Source organism: Mesoplodon bidens, assembly GCF_964165515.1.
Source record: "Mesoplodon bidens genome assembly, chromosome: 3".
NCBI classification, from domain to species: Eukaryota; Metazoa; Chordata; class Mammalia; order Artiodactyla; family Ziphiidae; genus Mesoplodon; species Mesoplodon bidens.
The window spans coordinates 118,660,828-118,679,690 of NC_138178.1; the positions used below are offsets into that span (position 1 = coordinate 118,660,828).

The window sequence follows — 18,863 nt, forward strand, 5'->3', positions numbered from 1 at the left end:
CTTGATTATTGAAAATGGTCAGGATAAGTTAATTTGAAAGAGTGGGTGCTTTGGTGAGACAAAATGATATAAATGGCACCATAACACACATAGTATCTCTCTACAAATAGCCTCATAAATTCTGTGTAAAAAACTGAAAATATATAAACCCATGAAAAATTTCTCATGACAAAAGTTCCCTTTCTCTTGAATGATTAACTTAACTCTTTTTAGAACTTTTCATTTTAAGAATATTTCAAACATAAAGCTATAAGTAGAATAATCTCCTATAAATCCATCACCTAGATTTATCAATTTTTAGCACTGTAACATTCTGCTTTATCGTTCTTTTTTCCTTCACACACACACACACTTTTTCTTTTGCCAAACTTTTTGAGAGTAAGTTACAGATACATCACCCTTTCCCCTAAATTCTTCAGTGTGTATCCTAAGAACAAAAAAAACTCTTATATAGACCCAATTAATTACTAAATTAATGAAATTAAACATTGATAAAATACTATTATCCTATATGTAGACCATATTCAAATTTCCCCAGTTGTCTCAATAAGGTCCTCTATAGCAAAAATTTTCCTGACAGGATTTTATCCAGGATCATATATTGGCTTTAGTTGTAATTCTCTTTAGTCTCCTTTAATCTGAACTGGTTACTAACACTTTCTTTGCCTTCTAAGACATTTTTGAAGAGTCTAAGCCAGTGGCTTTATAAAATATCCCTCAAATTGGTATGTCCAGTTGTTTCCTTAAGTAAATGTTTTGAATTCCAAGTTAAGTTATACGTGCATATGGGGTTGGGGGTGTGTGCTGAGGGGCCATAAATAAATTGACATGTTCGCCAAGAATCAATACTTCCAAGTTCAAGATGTGCAAATGAACAGATCTAAAGGAAAGCTCAGGGGGCACTTTTTCTTCAAAGGAATAATGTATTCCTTTAACATTCATCTAGGATTTTAAGTCAAAGCAAAGTTACAGCAGGACAATAAATCTCTCTACATACTACCCTCTGCTAAGTAACAGACCATCCAACACAACACTGTTTCATTAGGCCATGTCCGTCACTCACCAGAATAGTCTCATGGTTTTCAGAAATGAAGCTAGAGTTTAAATACAGTTCAATAAAATGAGAGTTACGATGCCTTCAGTGTCCATTTTCTAGGCTATGCCTAAATCAGGTTAAGTTTATACTGACCAGCACTTTTCCTACCCAGACAATCAAGTCCAAAACAAACAGAAAAAGACCAAAAGCCTGCTCACTTCTAGACTCACCTTATCTAAGAATCCTTTCCAGACTAACTTCATTCCAAAACATCACTCAAAATAGGAAGCCAGTTTGGGAGCACGACCCAGAATAGTTTTGATATGTAAATCAAATCTCTAACAAATACAACTTACTTCCTAGCAATGGTGGTCACTCGGATACGTCTCTGCCCACTTGAATGCTGATACTGAGTCACAAACTGGATTGCACCACGTCCTCCTTGAGGAATTGGAGCATTATGCTGTATAAATATAAAAGAGTAGAATCTAAGCAAGATCTATTACATTGTTGTCATATAGTCATGGACTGCATATCCTAGCACTAACAAAATTCATTCTAAAATCTATCAGAAGGATGCTTATTTCCAGTGCATACAAAACAGTGGTGATTTGCCACGTGAAAAAGAAATGGATTTGGGAGAGGAGAAAAATTATGGAGTGAGTCAAGCTAGGAAATCAATTTCAAGTAATATATAATTCAGAGAAACATGAAAAAACAAAATGAAGGGAGAAGTGTAAAGAAATTAACAGATATGAAAAGGCATAAGTGAGGCAATTTTGCCTAATAGTAACTGGATAAAAAGACATTGAGCTAACATAAAAAATAATGAAATAATGTCTTCTGCAGCAACAATGGATGGACCTAGAGATAATCACACTAAGTGAAGTAAGCCAGACAGAAAAAGACATATATCATATGATATGGTTTATATGTGGAATCTAAAAAAACAATGATACAAATGAACTTATATACAAAATGGAAATAGACCCACAGACATAGAAAACAAACTTATGGTTACCAAAGGGGAAAGGGCAGGGGAAAAATTAGGACTTTGGGATTAACATACACACACTACTATATATAAAACAGATAACCAACAAGGACCTACTGTATAGCACAGGGAACTACACTCAATATTTTATAATAACCTATAAGGGAAGAGAATCTGAAAAAAGAATAGAAAAATATACATGTATAACTGAATCACTTTGCTGTACACCTGAAACTAACACAACATTGTAAATAAACTACAATTCAATTTAAAAAAAAAAAAGAAATTGAGCTAAGTTCTCCTCCCCTAGGTATATAAGATGAAAACAGAGCTTTGAGGAGGATAATCACATGATGAACAGATGACTAACAGAAAACCATTAATGAGAAGAGACCAATAGTAATATATGATAATAATCCTCAGAAAGAAATAGTGGGGTGGTCAATAGGGAAACTTTCTTCATGCCCTTTGACAGCATTCTTGCTTTGTTGTTGTTGTAACTGTTTGTCAATAAGAGCCACTATCTTTTTCACAAATTTTAATTGTAAAAACAAATTCCTGCACCTGTCTTAGGAAGGCTGACTACTAATACTTTGTGGTTCATTTTATGCCTAATAACTATTGGTATATAAGTCAATAATTTATCCATTATATCATTCTTTAATATGATAACTTTTTCCTGCAGCAGCAGAAAAGAATCTTTCCAAATACTGGCATCTTTACCTTCCAATCTTTTTCTATAAGTTTTGATATACTAAACTTTCTCGTAGGAGTACTCAAATATTATATACCTTGAGACACCTAGGAGGAACTAGATACCTAATTACAAAAATGCATAACTAGAACAGAATTTAAGATTTTATTTATGCTTCAATTGTTTATTAAAAACAAAAGAAAACTAAGACTAAAAGTTGGGTTGCCCAAGGTTGGGCATTTGCAGGTTTCCCTGACATCTCTATTATAGTGTGTGCTCTCACCAAGGAGTGTAGCCTTGAGAAACTGAAAATGACAAACAAAAACTCCAAAACAGAATAAGCTTTGGGTCATAAGCTCTGGAAATATTCATGGCCTAAACTAAGTATTTTTTCAAATATACATTTCAATATTCAAATATAAAAAGTCATACCTGATTGACAACTTCAAAATATATGGCTAAGGTTGTAGTGGGACTGAGTCCACATATCTTCCATTGACAAGTGCCACCTGTTCCTATCTCCTGTAAAAATAAAACATAGTATGTTTGAAAACCAGAGAATATAGTTTATTACTATATATATATTAAGGTGAAAAAGTAGAAAAAAATACCAGTAAGAAAAAATCTATTTCAGGTTTCTAATTCAATAAATGTCAGAGGTTTAAGATTTTTTTAAGCTCATATAAATATACCATGAAATAAACTTAAGCAATTGTTACACAAATAAAATTATAATTAATTCAAATTCTTGCTAAGTAAATTACAAAAATATTGATACAAGTTCTTCATATTGTAGACTTTAAAAATATACACCACTTAATGAAGTAATTACAACTAACATTATCCTTCTATCCAACTATTTAATCTGTGTAAAGAGATAGTGATTTAACATATAACATACGCATATATGAATATAGGTTCTCTGGATCAGAACTGTGTAATTTAAGCAGTCTAATTCCCAAGAAAACTTCTTAGATATAAATTTTTCCATGCAAACTGCTTAAAATTAATTTTTAAACTCTGTCATTGTAAAGATGATTGCACACTTTGTTATTTGTCCCATCATCCTCTCCACAGCTACATGATTCTACCATTTCAAAGTGCCTTATATGTCCACTAGATGTGATAAAAGAAAAGAAAGGAATTGAAGCTTAAAAGCTTAAATCTGCTGGCTACTTTGACGGAAATTCTACTAACGAAAAAGATTTCAGAATTAATTTTGACTTTCATGAGTCTCCAAATTTCCAAATCATAGTTGTTGTTGTTTTTTCAGGCACGCTGGGCAAGGAATAACTTAGGCATAAAAAATAGAAGACTGGTGACAGTACAAAAGTTTTAATTTAGGGGTGGATGGGAAAAGGGGTATGTGGAAAGAACAACAACAAATAGAGGTATACCAACGGAAGCTGAGCCACATTCTACTGAAAAACAGCCCACACAATAATTGTGAAAGGAATGCTATAGACTGCCACCCCAGGTCTCTCTTGGATCTGTCCTGAGAATTAACTGTATTTTCTTTCTAGAATAAAGATGACTTACATTTTCAGACACACAGGGTCCTTTAGAATTGAGAGACACACAGGGCCCAATAGCTCCTGAAATCTTTATTTCCCTTGAGGTCTGCAAAATAAGAATATACTGTCAGCCCTCCATATCAGCAGGTTCCACAGCTGCAGGTTCGACCAACCTCGGATTGAAAATACTTGAAAAAAAGTTTTTCAGAAAGTTCCAAAAAGCAAAACTAGAATTTGCCATGCACAGGCAACTATTTACATAGCATTTACATTTTATTAGGTATTATAAGTAATCTAGAGATGATTTAAAGTATGTGGGAGGATGTGTATAGGTTACATAAGAATATTACACCATTTTATAGAGGACTTGAGCATCTGCAGTTGGTGGTGTGGGGGAGGTGTCCTGGAACCAGTCCCCCTACAAATACCAAGGAATGACTCTAGTACACTTTGGTGTACCATCTTCTATTTTAACTCCCATTGAAAATCTGTCACCAAGACTGGTTTCTTTCCAATCTCCACTAACCCCAAAATTTAAGCTAATGTTATCTTCTATCTAAAAATTTGGAAGCCCAACTCAAGTTTTCTTAACATGAGATTCTTTTTCCTGACAAATCCTGAATACCACTATCAAGACAAATTTTACCCCAAGCACTGGTCTTCATTAACCTATAAGGGCTTCTTCTGCCTACACATGCATCTTCAAAATACAACCAAACCACACAATTAAAACTATTTCACTTACATTCCAATACAAAACATCCACTCTCACTGGGCAGTTTTCCCAAACATACCATGCTGATTCTCACCTCTGTGCCTCTCTTCACACTGGGCTCCCAACTAAAATCATTCTCCTCAACCAAGTTAAACTCTGCCATGTTTCAAAAACCACTCTAAGTCACTGTAAAACCATCTAGGATAAGTTGTATCCTGCATACATTCATTTTTCTTCCCTAAACCTTTACAGCTCTTTTATAATCTACTATTGTTTCATTCAATCACATGTGTTAATCTTGTCTTTCTATCAAGAATAAGTTCTTTATAAGAATACCTGTGCCTTAGATATTCCCTGAGATCTCTACAATTTCCTAGCTTAATGCTGGACATATAGCAAGCATTCGATGAAATAAGAAGATTAACAAGAAATATGTAATAATTCAAAATCAATGTGCTTGTAAGACACTTATAAATAACACTAAGCCTTTGGGTTTCTTGAATCCCGAATTTGAAATGAATGATAGAATTGAATAATATCAACAACTTACCAAAAACAATTACTGATTATCCAAATAGAACAGAAAATGTTTCTCTTAAGTTAGATACCAACTCCTGCAATTAAAGAATCTAGCACTAACATAAGCAAATTTAGCACTAAAAAAAACATACAGGCATACCTTGGAGATATTGTGGGTTTGGTTCCAGACCACCACAATAAAGCAAATATTGAGAATAAAGAGAATCAAACCAATTTTTTATTTCCCACAAAGTTATGCTATATAACTTTACGTTTCATAGTTATGTTTATACTACACTGTAGTCTATTAAGTGTGCAATAGCATTATGTCTTAAAAAACAATATACATAGCTTAATTTTAAAATGCTTTATTGCTAAGAAATGCTAACTATCATCTGAGCCTTCAGTGAGTCATAATCTTTTTGCTGGTGGAGGGTCTCGCCTCTATGTTGATGGCTGCTGACTGATCAGGGTGATGGTGGTTGCTGAAGGTTGGGGTGACTGTGGCAATTTCTTTTTTCTGTTTCTGTTTTTTGAAGTATAGTTGATTTACAATGTTGTGTTAATTTCTCTGTACAGCAAAGTGATTCAGTTACACAAATATACACATTCTTTTTTACATATTCTTTTCCATTATGGTTTATCATAGGATATTGAATACAGCTCTCTGTGCTATACAGTAGGACCTTGTTGTTTACCCATTCCATATATAATAGCTTACATCTGCTAACCCCAACTTCCCACTCCATTCCTCCCCCAGCCCCCGCCCCTTGGCAACCACAGGTCTGTTCTCTATGTCAGTGAGTCTGTTTCTGTTTTGTAGATAGGTTCCTTTGTGTCATATTTTAGATTCCACATATAAGTGATATCACACGGTATTTGTCTTTCTCTTTCTTACTTACTTCACTTAGTATGATAATCTCTAGTTGCATCCATGTTGCTGCAAAGGGCATTCTTTCTTTCTTTCTTATAGTTGAGTAGTATTCCATTGTGTATACGTACCACATCTTCTTTATCCATTCATCTGTCGATGGACATTTGGGTTGTTTCCATGTCTTGGCTATCATGAATAGTGCTGCTATGAACATAGGGGTGCATGTATCTTTTTGAATTAGAGTTTTGTCTGGATATATGTGGCAATTTCTTAAAATAAGACAACAATGAAGTTTTCTGCACCGAATGACTCTTCCTTTCACAGTTTCTCTGTAGCATGCAATGCTGTTTGATATACCCACAGTTGAACTTCTTTCAAAATTGGAGTCAGTCCTCTCAAACCCTGTCACTGCTTTATCAACTAAGTTTATGTAATATTTTAAATCCTTTGTTGTCATTTCAACAATCTGTACAGCATCTTCATCAATAGATTCCATTTCAAGAAACCACTTTCTTTGCTCATCCATAAGAAGCAACTCCTCTCCATTCAAGTTTTATCATGAGATTGCAGCAATTCAATCACATCTTCAGGCTCTACTTCCAATTCTAGTTCTATAGCTGTTTCCACTACATCTGCAGTTACTTCTTCCACTGAAGTCTTGAACCCCTCACATTCATCCATGAGGGTTGGAATCAACTTCTTTCAAGCTCTTGTTAAGACTGATATTTTGACCTCTTCCCATGAATCACAAATGTTCTTAATGGCATCTGAATTGTGAATTCTTTCCAGAAGGTTTTCAATCTAGTTTGCCAAGATTCATCAGAGGAATCACTATCTATGGTAGCTATAGCCTTATGAAATGTATTTCTTAAAAAATAAGACTTGAAAGTTGAAATTACTCCTTGATCCATGGACTGCATAATGGATGTTGTGTTAGCAGGCATAGAAACAACTTGAATCTCATTGTCCCTCTCCAACAGAGCTCTTAGGTGACCAGGTGCATTGTCAATGCAGTAATATTTAGAAAAGAATCTTTTTTTTCTGAGTGGTAGGTCTCAACAGTGGGTTTAAAATATTCAGTAAACCATGTGGTAAACAGATATGTTGTCATCCAGGCTATGTTGTTCCATTTATAGAACATAGGCAGAGTAGATTCTTAATGGCCCAAGGATCTCGAGAAATGGTAAATGAGTATTAGGTCAATTTAAACTCACCGACCGCATTAGTCCCTCATGAGAGAGTCAGACTGTCCTTTGAAGCCCACCACTGACTTCTCTCTAGCTATGAAAGTTCTCAAGGGCATCTTCTTCCAGTAGAAGGTTGTTTCATCTGCATTGAAAATCTGTTGTTTTATGTAGCCACCACCTTCTTTCATTATCTTAGCTAGATCCTCTGCATAACTTGCTGCAGCTACTACATCAGCACTCGATGCTTCCCCTTGTACTTTTATGTTACAAAGCTGGCTTCTCTCCTTAAACCACATGAACCAACTCTGCTAGCTTCAAACTTTTCTTCTGCAGCTTCCTCACCTCTCTCAGCCTTCCTAGAATTGAAGGGAGGAGAAGCCTTGCTCTGGATTAGGCCTTGGCTTAAGGGAACATCGTAGCAGGTTTGATCCTCTATCCAGACCACTAAAACTTTCTCCATATCAGCAGTCAGGCTGTTTTTTTTTCTTATCCTTTGTGTGTTCACTGGAGTAGCACTTTTAATTTCTTTTAAGATCTCCTCCTTTGCATTCACAACTTGACCAACTGTTTGGCACCAAGAGACTTAGCTTTGGCCTGTCTTGGTTTTTGACATGTCTTCCTCACAAAGCTTTTGATTTAAAGTCAGAGATGTGGGACTCTTCCTTTCACTTGAACACTTAGAGACCATTGTAGGGTTATTAATTGGCCTAATTTCAATATTGCTGTGTCTCAGGGAATAGAGGGGCCTGAGAAAAGGGAGAGAGAGACCAGGAAACGGCCAGCAGGTGGAGCAATCAGAACACACACATTTACTGATTAAGTTCACTGTCTTAAATGGGCACGGTTCATGGTGCCCCAAAACAATTACAATAGTAACATCAAAGATCACGGACCACAGATCACCATAACAAATATAATAATAATGAAAAAGTTAGAAATATTGTGAGAATTACCAAAATGTGACACAGAGACATGAAGTAAGCAAATGCTGTTGAAAAAATGGTGCCAGCAGACTTGTTCCACACAGGGTTGCCACAACCTTCAATTTGTAAAAAAATGCAGTATCTGCGAAGCACAATAAAATGAGGTATGCCTATACGTAAAAAGTTAAACCTTATATAAACAAAAAATAGAGTTAAAGGAAATTTTACTTATATAATTTCCTCTTGTTTTAACAATTATTTAGGGATGCTCAAGTAAAATTTCATTGTACATTTAACGATGAACATTTTTCTGGTAACAAATCTCTAACTCCAGGTTTCAATACAAAATAACCACTATTTTTAAAGCATATCTTGAATTTGATTGATGATGTTTTAAAATTATGATCAAGCCTACAAATTTCTCTCTTGGTAACATACCATACATGTCAAGTTTTGGTTCTTACCTTTATTTCTAATGTACCACCAAAGCCCATTTTAAACTGTCCATGCATATCTTTGGTAAAAACTCTTTGAAAAGTTTGCTTGAATAAGGAAGTGTTGAAAGAGTCACCCATTACCATGTATCCTCTGCATGGAAAGAGCAAAAAACAATGTGACACAAGAGTCCATGTGTAAAACCAGAAAAGTAAATTATTTTTCAACACTACCAACAAAATTTTAAAGATATTTCCCAAAATGTGTGATAGTAACATTAATTTTAAAAACTCAATTATATGAAAATATCCCCACGCCACAAATAATCTCAATTCTGAGGGTACCTGAGTGCCCCTAACACTTGTATCTGTCCTCAGTAATTTTTAAAAATTCTTTTTTAAATAGGTAATACATCTATACATTACAAAATTCAAAACGTACAAAAGGGTACATAGTAATATATGTGTCTCTCCCATCCCAGTTACCCAGTTCTCCCTACTGGTGAAGACATCTGACAGTTCACAGCATTCATTCTCATTCTTAAAAATAAATATCTCCATGTGTAGTGCGTGTATATGCATATATTGTCTCTGTGTGTCACACTGAACTTAACAGTGTTATACCCAGTGAATGAGAATACAGGCATACTTTGGGAGTATTTTCACTTTATGCACTTAAGTACTGTTAAATTTTTTTCAGTAACCATGTACTTTTATAAATTTTTTTCAGTAACCATGTACCTTTATAAATTTTTTTAAGTTTTAAAAAACACTAACTGTCAAATAAAAACTATTCTGAGATGCCATTTCCACCCTAATAAATCAGCAAATCAGTCTGACAACATATTCTGTTGATGAGGCTGTGGAAAAACGGGCATGCTCATAATTGCTTATGGGAATGGAAAATGGTGCAAATCCAATGCAAGGAAACTTGACAGTATCTAACAAAATTACATATGTATTTTCTCTGTAATCCAGCCACACCACTATTAGGAATCTATCCCAAAGATAATCGGGCAAACAAAAACCAAAAACCAAAATATAGGCACAAGTCTATTCACTGAAGTACTATTTATAATAATAAAAGATTGGAAACAATCCAGATGACCATCTATTAGACTAGCTGAATAAAATACGGTACAACCACACAATGGAGTAATATACAGTTGATCCTTGAAAACCACAGGTTTCGAACTGCGTGCGTCCACTTATGAGCGGATTTTTTTCAGTAGTAAACATTACAGAACTACACTACCCACTGATGGTTGAATCTGAGGATGCAGAACTGCAAATATAGAGGAACCACAGATATGGAGGGCCAACTAAAAATTATATTCAGACTTTCCACTATGCAAAGGGTCAGTTCCCCCAATCCTCAAATTGTTCAAGGGTCAACTGTACTACTATAAACCCATTTCCAAGATATCAGTAAAAAATGCAAAGTAGGGGAAGCTATGTAATACTTTCTACTGTTTAAATTAAAAGGCGGATACATATATCCATATACAACCTGAGTACAAACATTTACATGTATTTCCTCATCATATTTTTAAAATATTTTAAATAGTTTTTAAAACAACAATAAAACAATCAAAAATTACATTAGGCAAAAGAAAAAAACTGATGTGGTATAATTAATCAATGGAAATTTTATTTTTGATACTGCTAAAGTCCTAATTTATGTTATCTCTGATGCTACTATAGATAGTATGCTGTTAAATTTTGTTTGCTCTTTATAGTTGACCCTTGAACAATGCGGAGTTTAGGGCACAGACCCTTATGTGCAGTCAAAAATCTGTGTAAAACTTTTTTTGTTTGTTTGTTTTTTGCGGTACGCGGGCCTCTCACTGTTGTGGCCTCTCCCATTGCGGAGCACAGGCTCCAGACGCGCAGGCCCAGAGGCCATGGCTCACGGGCCTAGCCGCTCCGCGGCATGTGGGATCCTCCCGGACCGGGGCACGAACCCGTGTCCCCTGCATTGGCAGGCGGACTCTCAACCACTGCGCCACCAGGGAAGCCCTGTGTAAAACTTTATAGTCAGCCCTCTGTATCCATGGTTCCACTTCCTTGGATTCAACCAACCAAGGATCATGTAGTACTATAGTATGTATATATTGATAAAAATCCACATATAAGTGGACCTGTGCAGTTCAAACCCATGGTGTTCCAGGGTCTACTGTATTTGTTACTGTTATACAAAAATATAGTTGAATTTTGTACACTGACCTTGATTTAGAAGTCTTGAGAACTTAACATACTAATTCTAATAGTTTGCATGTAGATTTTTTCAGATTTTCTACTTTTGCAAACATGTCATCTAGAATGATCTATGTTATCACTAAACCTAGTAAAACATCCTAAATTAATGGCAACGTATACCATACCCTACTTATCCACTCCCTTTTACAGCAAACCTCTATGAAATAGCTGTCTATACCTTTACTACTCAGTGTTGCCTTTGGTCCCACAACATTAGCATCACCAAGGGTCTTGTTTGAAAAGCAGAATTTCAAGTCCCATCCTATGCATACTAAATCCAGAATCTATATTTTAACAAGATATCCAACTGACTTGTACATGTGAAATGAAAGTCTGAGGAGCTCTGGTCTATGTTAGCTGCTTCCGATCCCCTCTTCCTGTTCCTTTTCTTATTCACTCTAAGTCAACTTTCAGTGCTCTTAGGAAAGTCACCAATGACCTTCGTAGTGTTAAATTACACAATCTTACAATCTCATCCATTTTTATTGCTTTAAAAAACCAACAATAGGGACTTCCCTGGAGGCGCAGTGCTTAAGAATCCGCCTGCCAATGCAGGGGACACGGGTTCAATCCCTGGTCTGGGAAGATCCCACATGTCGCGGAGCAACTAAGCCCGTGTGCCACAACTACTGAAGCCCATGTACTCTAGGGCCCATGCTCTGTAACAAGAGAAGCCACTGCAAAGAGAAGCCTGCGCACCACAATGAAGAGTAGCCCCCACTTGCTGCAACTAGAGAAAGCCTGTGCACAGCAACCCAACACAGCAAAAAAAACAAAAAAAAACAAAAAAAACCACAGCAATATTCTGACAACTCCCGCATTTATATCTCTAGATATAAATTCAGACCTATCTTCTGCATTGTAGGTTCTAATATCCAACTGCCTACTCAACCTCTCCCCATGGATGTCTACTGTTATCTTAAACCAAACATGTTCAAAACTGAACTCCTAATCTTCTCCCCAAATGTTCTTCCTCCCAGTCTTACCCATTTCAATAAAGGACAACTCAATCCTTCTAGACTCATTTGGTTTTCTCAAACACCAGATCCAACCTCCTAGCAAATTCTCTGTCTTCTAAATATACCCCAAATCCAACTACTTCTCACCAGCTGTGATGCCACCACTTGATATTCCTGTGTCCCTCTACGTACTAAAGACAACGAAAGTCAAATGATCCTTTTAAAGCATTAAGTCAGATCATATCACCCCTCTCCTGAAAACTCTCTAATGACTTCCCATCTCACTCAAAGAAAAATCCAGGGCTTCCCTGGTGGCGCAGCGGTTGAGTCCGCCTGCCAATGCAGGGGACACGGGTTCGTGCCCCGGTCTGGGAAGATCCCACATGCCGCGGAGCAGCTGGGCCCGTGAGCCATGGCCGCTGAGCCTGCGTGTCCGGAGCCTGTGCTCCACAACGGGAGAGGCCACAACAGTGAGAGGCCCGCGTACAGCAAAAAAAAAAAAAAGAAAAAAGAAAAATCCAACAAACTAGGAATAGGAAGATACTCAACCTGATAAAGGCATCTACAAAAATCCACAGCTAACATTATACTTAATGGTGAAGGATAAAATGGTTTCCCCCTAATATCAAGAACAGGCAAATATATAGGGACAGAAAGTAGTTTAGTGGTTGTCTAGGCTGAAAGGGGGAGGGGGAGGAAGGAGAAATGGGAAGTGACTGCTAATAGGTACAGAGTTTCTTGCTGGGATAATGTAAATGTCCTAAAATAAAATTATGGTGATGGGTAGAATATACTAAAAAAAAAAAAAGAAAAAACATTGAATTACATGCTTTAAATGAGTAAATTTTATAGTATGTGAGTTATATCTCAAAAAAGCTACCAAAATAATAATATAAAACAATGACTGAAGGGTATGAAGATGATCTTTTCAAACAGACTTGTGCCTTTTTAACTGTATTTTAGAAAAAATTTAAAGTAAGCTTTACTGAAAGGAGTATCAAAAACTGTTAATAGCTGTTGCCCTGGAGTGGCAGGATCGTGACTATTTTTTTTTCCATTATCGGTTTATACTTGTAAAGTGTCGTTATTAGTTTATAACTGCCATACTTGTAAAAATGTATATACATACCCAGTAAGGTTAGGACAGCATTTCATCTCCAGGAGACCTGTCTGATCTAATGCACATGCATAGATATCAATAACATGACCAGTCGTAGCAGCGCGATTAGCCAATGCTTCAAAATGCTACAACAGATTTTTTAAGATCAAATCAAAGTAATGTACAAACTTAATCATCCTATAAATCTTTTGCCATTAATAAATCAAAATGATCTAAGAAATACTAAAAGAATAATCCATAATAATTTAAATGTGATTTGTTCTAATTTAATTTTCTATAACGTCTCATAAAATGATACGATAACTTCTAATGAGTCTGACACTTTCACATTCTTTTCTTTAAACGCCATTCATTCTAAATGAACTCCTAAATTTCAAGCTAACCTTGAAGAAAGGCATGTTGCTCTTCATACATACACATGATGGAAGAACAACACAGAACTCTTTTTCCTGGATAAATCTATACTCAAGTAACATGAAAAATAGACAATAGCAAAAGCATTAAGATAAACAAATATAAAACTTTTTTTGAAGCTCTAAGAAATACTCCAAATTCAAAAGGGAAGTTAGGTGACAGGAAAAAAGCATCCATTAATAGTGACAAAAATTATCTGTTATTAATTACACCCTAAAAATATAATAATGACTACCAAAAAGAAATATGAGATAATACAGGACAACTAAACTAAAATTGTAAACTCTAGACAATTTTTTTAAAAAGGGGGAGAGGGGGCTTCCCTGGTGGCGCAGTGGTTGAGACTCCGCCTGCCGATGCAGGGGACGTGGGTTCGTGCCCTGGTCCGGGAGGATCCCACATGCCGCGGAGCGGCTGGGCCCGTGAGCCATGGCCGCTGAGCCTGCGCGTCCGGAGCCTGTGCTCCGCAACGGGAGAGGCCACAACAGTGAGAGGCCCACGTACAGCCAAAAAAAAAAAAAAAAAAAAAAGGGGGGGAGAGGGATGGGACATTAACAAGCAGAACCAATACAAGGGTATCAAGAGTCAACAGTAGTGAAAATGTACTGACACAAACCCAGATAAAATTGAAGTTACATGAACAGAGGACAACTTATGAGAAAATGACGGACTATTCAAGCTATGAACAATATACATATCTAAAGGGCAGCCTCCTGGAAATGAGAAATTGGAAAATTCAAGAAATTCTTCCTGATGGGAAAGACATTCTTTAACATGAATATTAAAAAAGACACACAGGTTTTCTCTCAGGAGTAGTTTTTAAAGAGACACCTATTGGTGCCCCCTATTAAGTTTTTAAATATTTAAAACCAGAAAAAATATAACAAATTATCAAGGAAGAAAAAGACTATTTCTCTAATTCTGAGGAGCAGTTGCAGGATCATCACAATATCAGATTTATCATAAAGTAATTATATTCTTCCTCTTCCATCAAATGAATTTTTTTAATAAGGCAAAAAGACTTAAAAACCAAAATTACCTTAGTTCCCTTTTTAACATATTTGGCATTGTCTTTTTCAATGTCATGCCATGATCTTATGGGTGTCTTCAATTCGTCTCCAACCACCATTCCAGGCCCCTGAGTGGCTGGACCACCAATGAACATCATGATACGAGCACCAGTGTTGGGAAAAGTACACTATCAGGAAAAAGTAACTCATGAGAAGAGTTTAAAGGAAAACATATTGATATACATTTATGATAGTGAATTTTGATATATTCTTTCTAGAAAACAGGGAAGCATACATTTTCCAAGAATAATCAACTGTTTAAAACAAAATTTAAAACAAGATGTTTGTGTGAATATCTTTCTTTTGAAATCCTATTCTAATAGCAATGCCTTCCTAATTTTAAAATAATCTATAAACCTGATCCCTATAAGCAAGGATGTTCCTCCTGCTTAACTAGTACTAGATAGGGAAGAGTAGGAAAAGAAGAAGAAAAGAGGGTATCTTTTTCTGTTTGGTTGTTATTTTTGTTTTCTATGCTTAAAATACATGTACAACTTATATTTCTAATTCAAACTGATGGATTGAGTACTTCAATCTACCTCCCCCTTCTTCCCAAGATGCCAGTGAAATGATATAAATGGTACTGTTTAAAAAATAAACAAGAAAGAGTACTATCAGCAGACTAGAAATTTTGAGGAATCCTAACAACAGATTGTACTGGATTGACAAAAGAATTTTAACTATATATATTATGTATAATTTAAAATATATATGTACATATATATATATACCAAAAGTAAGCCAGATCTTCCCAAGGGAATATCTTAAAAACTCTACATTTAGAGTCGAAAAAACACAAAAAGCAGCAATGGGCCAAAGAAGTGCAGTCAGATCCAGAAACAGCAGCTAATGACAACAGATTTTAGCAATTCCTAAGAACAGCTCTCTGAGAAAAGTAGGCAATCTTCCCAGAGAAGGTTCTTAGCATAGAAATTGGGGGCTGAAAGATACAGAACAGAACACATGTTACAATGAATATCAAAATAAATATGACAACTCTCAAGAGTTTCTAGAATGAAAATCATGGCAAAAGTAAAAATACCTCAAGGAATGGGCTAAAAAGCATGTCTGAAGACCAAGTTAGAGATATGGAAAATAAACTTGAAGAAACCTCTAAGAAATAGGAGCAAAGAAGGAAAATATGAGGAAAAAAAAATAAAGATATGAAGAAATACAGAAGTCCAACATCAATCTAATGAATATAGAATAAAAAAGAAAAAAATAAAGTAAGCTGAAGAATGACAGGAGTCTTAATGAAAGGACCCACCAAAAACCAAACGTAATTAATGAAAAATAATCAAACCTAAACACAGCCTAATGAAATTTCAGAACTCTAAAATTAAAGAGAACATTCTAAAAATGTTCAGTGGGAAAAATAAGTTTCCTGAAAAGGACTAAGAATGAGACTACATCAAATTATCCAATAAACTATCTGTTAGAATACTAGCGAGGAATGGCTCAAAGATCCTACTGAAGGGCTTCCCTGGTGGCGCAGTGGTTGAGAGTCCGCCTGCTGATGCAGGGGACACGGGTTCGTGCCCCGGTCTGGGAAGATCCCACATGCCGTGGAGTGGCCAGGCCCGTGAGCCATGGCTGCTGAGCCTGCGCATCCGGAACCTGTGCTCCACTACGGGAGAGGCCACAACAGTGAGAGGCCCACGTACCACAAAAAAAAAAAAAAAAAAAAAAGATCCTATTGAAGACAGGGACCCAAAGTACAAATGAAGTGAGAGGGAAAAATTAAAAAACATTTTTAGACATGCAAGAACTCAGAAGATTTATAATAAACAAAAGAACTGAGTACAATCCAAAAGAAACAGGGAATCTAGAAAAAAAAAATTAAAGGTATCCTACGACTTTAATACATGAAAGATTCCCCAGCAAGCAGCAAAACTGCAATGACAAAGAATTACATCTCCTTCTCTATGTGTATAACCACTCTATTCCACAATTAACAATATTTATATATCATAATTGAAATGCTTTTATTTCTAATTTCTATAAGCAGTTATTGAACAAAAATACACAGTGCATTTTCAAGCTACATTATAGCTTCAGAAAAGAATGTCAATGATATATACTTTGAGGCTAATTTAAAAAATTCGTGATTAACAAATCTAGGCAAGAGCAAGGAAAACTGCCTTTTACTTTTCATTTTTATACATCCTTGCATATTGTTTGAATGGTTTTTTTGTTTTGTTTTGTTTTTTGTTTTTTTTTGTGTGGTACACGGGCCTCTCACTGTTCTGGCCTCTCCCGCTGTGGAGCACAGGCTCTGGATGCGCAGGCTCAGCGGCCGTGGCTCACGGGCCCAGCCGCTCCGCAGCATGTGGGATCCTCCCAGACCAGGGCACGAACCCGTGTCCCCTGCATCGGCAGGCAGACTCTCAACCACTGCGCCACCAGGGAAGCCCTGTTTGAATGTTTTTATCAGGTATACTTATTACTTCTATAACATTCTTAAACTAGATTAATAAACAAATAAAAATACTGTTTTCATACTGGGTATCATACTGCTGAGGTAACAGCAGTCATGTAAAGCTGAAACATCAGTAAAGAACAAGAACAAATTAAAGTACACAAACCACACACCTTCATACCTAGAACTCAAAAAGCATTCAAACTTCAAGTTACTTATAAGTAAAAAAAAGGGCCTCCCTGGTGGCGCAGTGGTTGAGAGTCCGCCTGCCGATGCAGGGGATACGGGTTCGTGCCCCGGTCTGGGAGGATCCCATATGCCGCGGAGCGGCTGGGCCCGTGAGCCATGGCCGCTGGGCCTGCGCATCCGGAGCCTGTGCTCCGCAACGGGAGAGGCCACAAGAGTGAGAGGCCCGCATACCGCAAAAAGAAAAAAAAAAAAAAAAAAAACACTAAGTCCCAGTGAGCTATCTCCCATGCAAGCCTTCACACAAGCAAGGGCAGTTTGGGGAAAAGTACATGGAAGAAAGAAGGAAGCTAGCAGCCAGCACAGAACAACTGCCAGATTCAAATGAAAACTTATTAAGGGGCACTAAAGAACAGCTAGAAAATAATCAAGAGCATGAAAACGAAATAAATAAGAATAAAAGATCAGAGATAAAGTGGTTGAAATAGAAAACAAGCAAAGATCCAATTTATGTATAATTGGAGTTCTTAAAGAAAATAAACAAAACAATGAAAAAACTAACACTTAAAACTGTAATACAAGAAAACTTTATAGAAACAAAATACTTGAATACACATAGAGAAAAGGATCACCAGGCACTAGAGAAAATTAACCCACAAGACATACTAGTAATACTCCAAGCAAATGATCAAATAATTTACAAGGGCAAGAGAATTAGGCTGGCATCAGTCTTCTCGAAAACAACATCAAAGCAAGAAAACAATGAAGCATCATTTTCAAAAACTATAGGAAAGAAAGTGAGAACCAAGGCTTTTTATATCCAACCAAGCTATCCTTCAAGTATAAAAAGGCCAGAGAAAAACAGTTTAAACATTCGACAGGTTAGGAAATTCTGTACCCTTAAGTCTTCTTAAGAAACTTATTAGAAGACAAGTTTCACCCAACAAAGGGACTGAGACTACTCTGAGTATATCTTTTTGTACAACTCTGATTTGGAATCATGTTAATGTTTCCCTACACATATATACACATGCAAAACAAGAATGGGATTTTAAAAAAAGAAATGCACAAAATGTACAGCAAATGAAAAACATAACCACACTAACAGGAGGGAGGTTGTGGATAACTAACCCCATTCACTTTTGAGTACAGTATATTTTGTCCTGTATATCCTCAGAATGTTAAAAAATACTGAGCTCTAACTCCTAGGCTTCTTTTTCAGAGGTCCAAGCTAGAAATTCTAAAACTATTCTATGTGTATTCTAGGACTGAGCAAATAAGTAAACATATTTTGAATAGTCTGAACCAGCTTCCTGTGGTCAGAGAAGGGAGTTACAAATATGGGAAGGATAGAATAAACCCTGTGGTACTGAATTGGAATTAGATATATCTGAAAGAACTCTTGGTTTTTAATATATAGTGTTTGTGGTTTTAATAGAGACAGACATAGATGTATGCAGGGGTACTTAGATATGTGTATATATGCACACATACATAATTATATAGGTATGTGTGTATATATACATTTATAGAAACATATATACAT

At 36.1% G+C, this 18,863-nt stretch overlaps 1 protein-coding gene across 1 annotated transcript in view; it reads right to left on the reverse strand.

The window, feature by feature from the left end:
- The window catches only part of SEC23A (SEC23 homolog A, COPII coat complex component), a 63,196-nt gene that overhangs the window by 28,490 nt on the left and 15,843 nt on the right, over positions 1 to 18,863 (reverse strand). Inside the window, exons 8-13 of the mRNA XM_081228080.1 lie at positions 14,682 to 14,840; positions 13,238 to 13,353; positions 8,921 to 9,044; positions 4,264 to 4,344; positions 3,157 to 3,246; positions 1,393 to 1,499 (exon numbers count right to left, since the gene is read on the reverse strand). Coding sequence (XP_081084206.1) covers positions 1,393 to 1,499; positions 3,157 to 3,246; positions 4,264 to 4,344; positions 8,921 to 9,044; positions 13,238 to 13,353; positions 14,682 to 14,840 — 677 coding nt within the window. The remainder of the gene's footprint in view (positions 1 to 1,392; positions 1,500 to 3,156; positions 3,247 to 4,263; positions 4,345 to 8,920; positions 9,045 to 13,237; positions 13,354 to 14,681; positions 14,841 to 18,863) is intronic.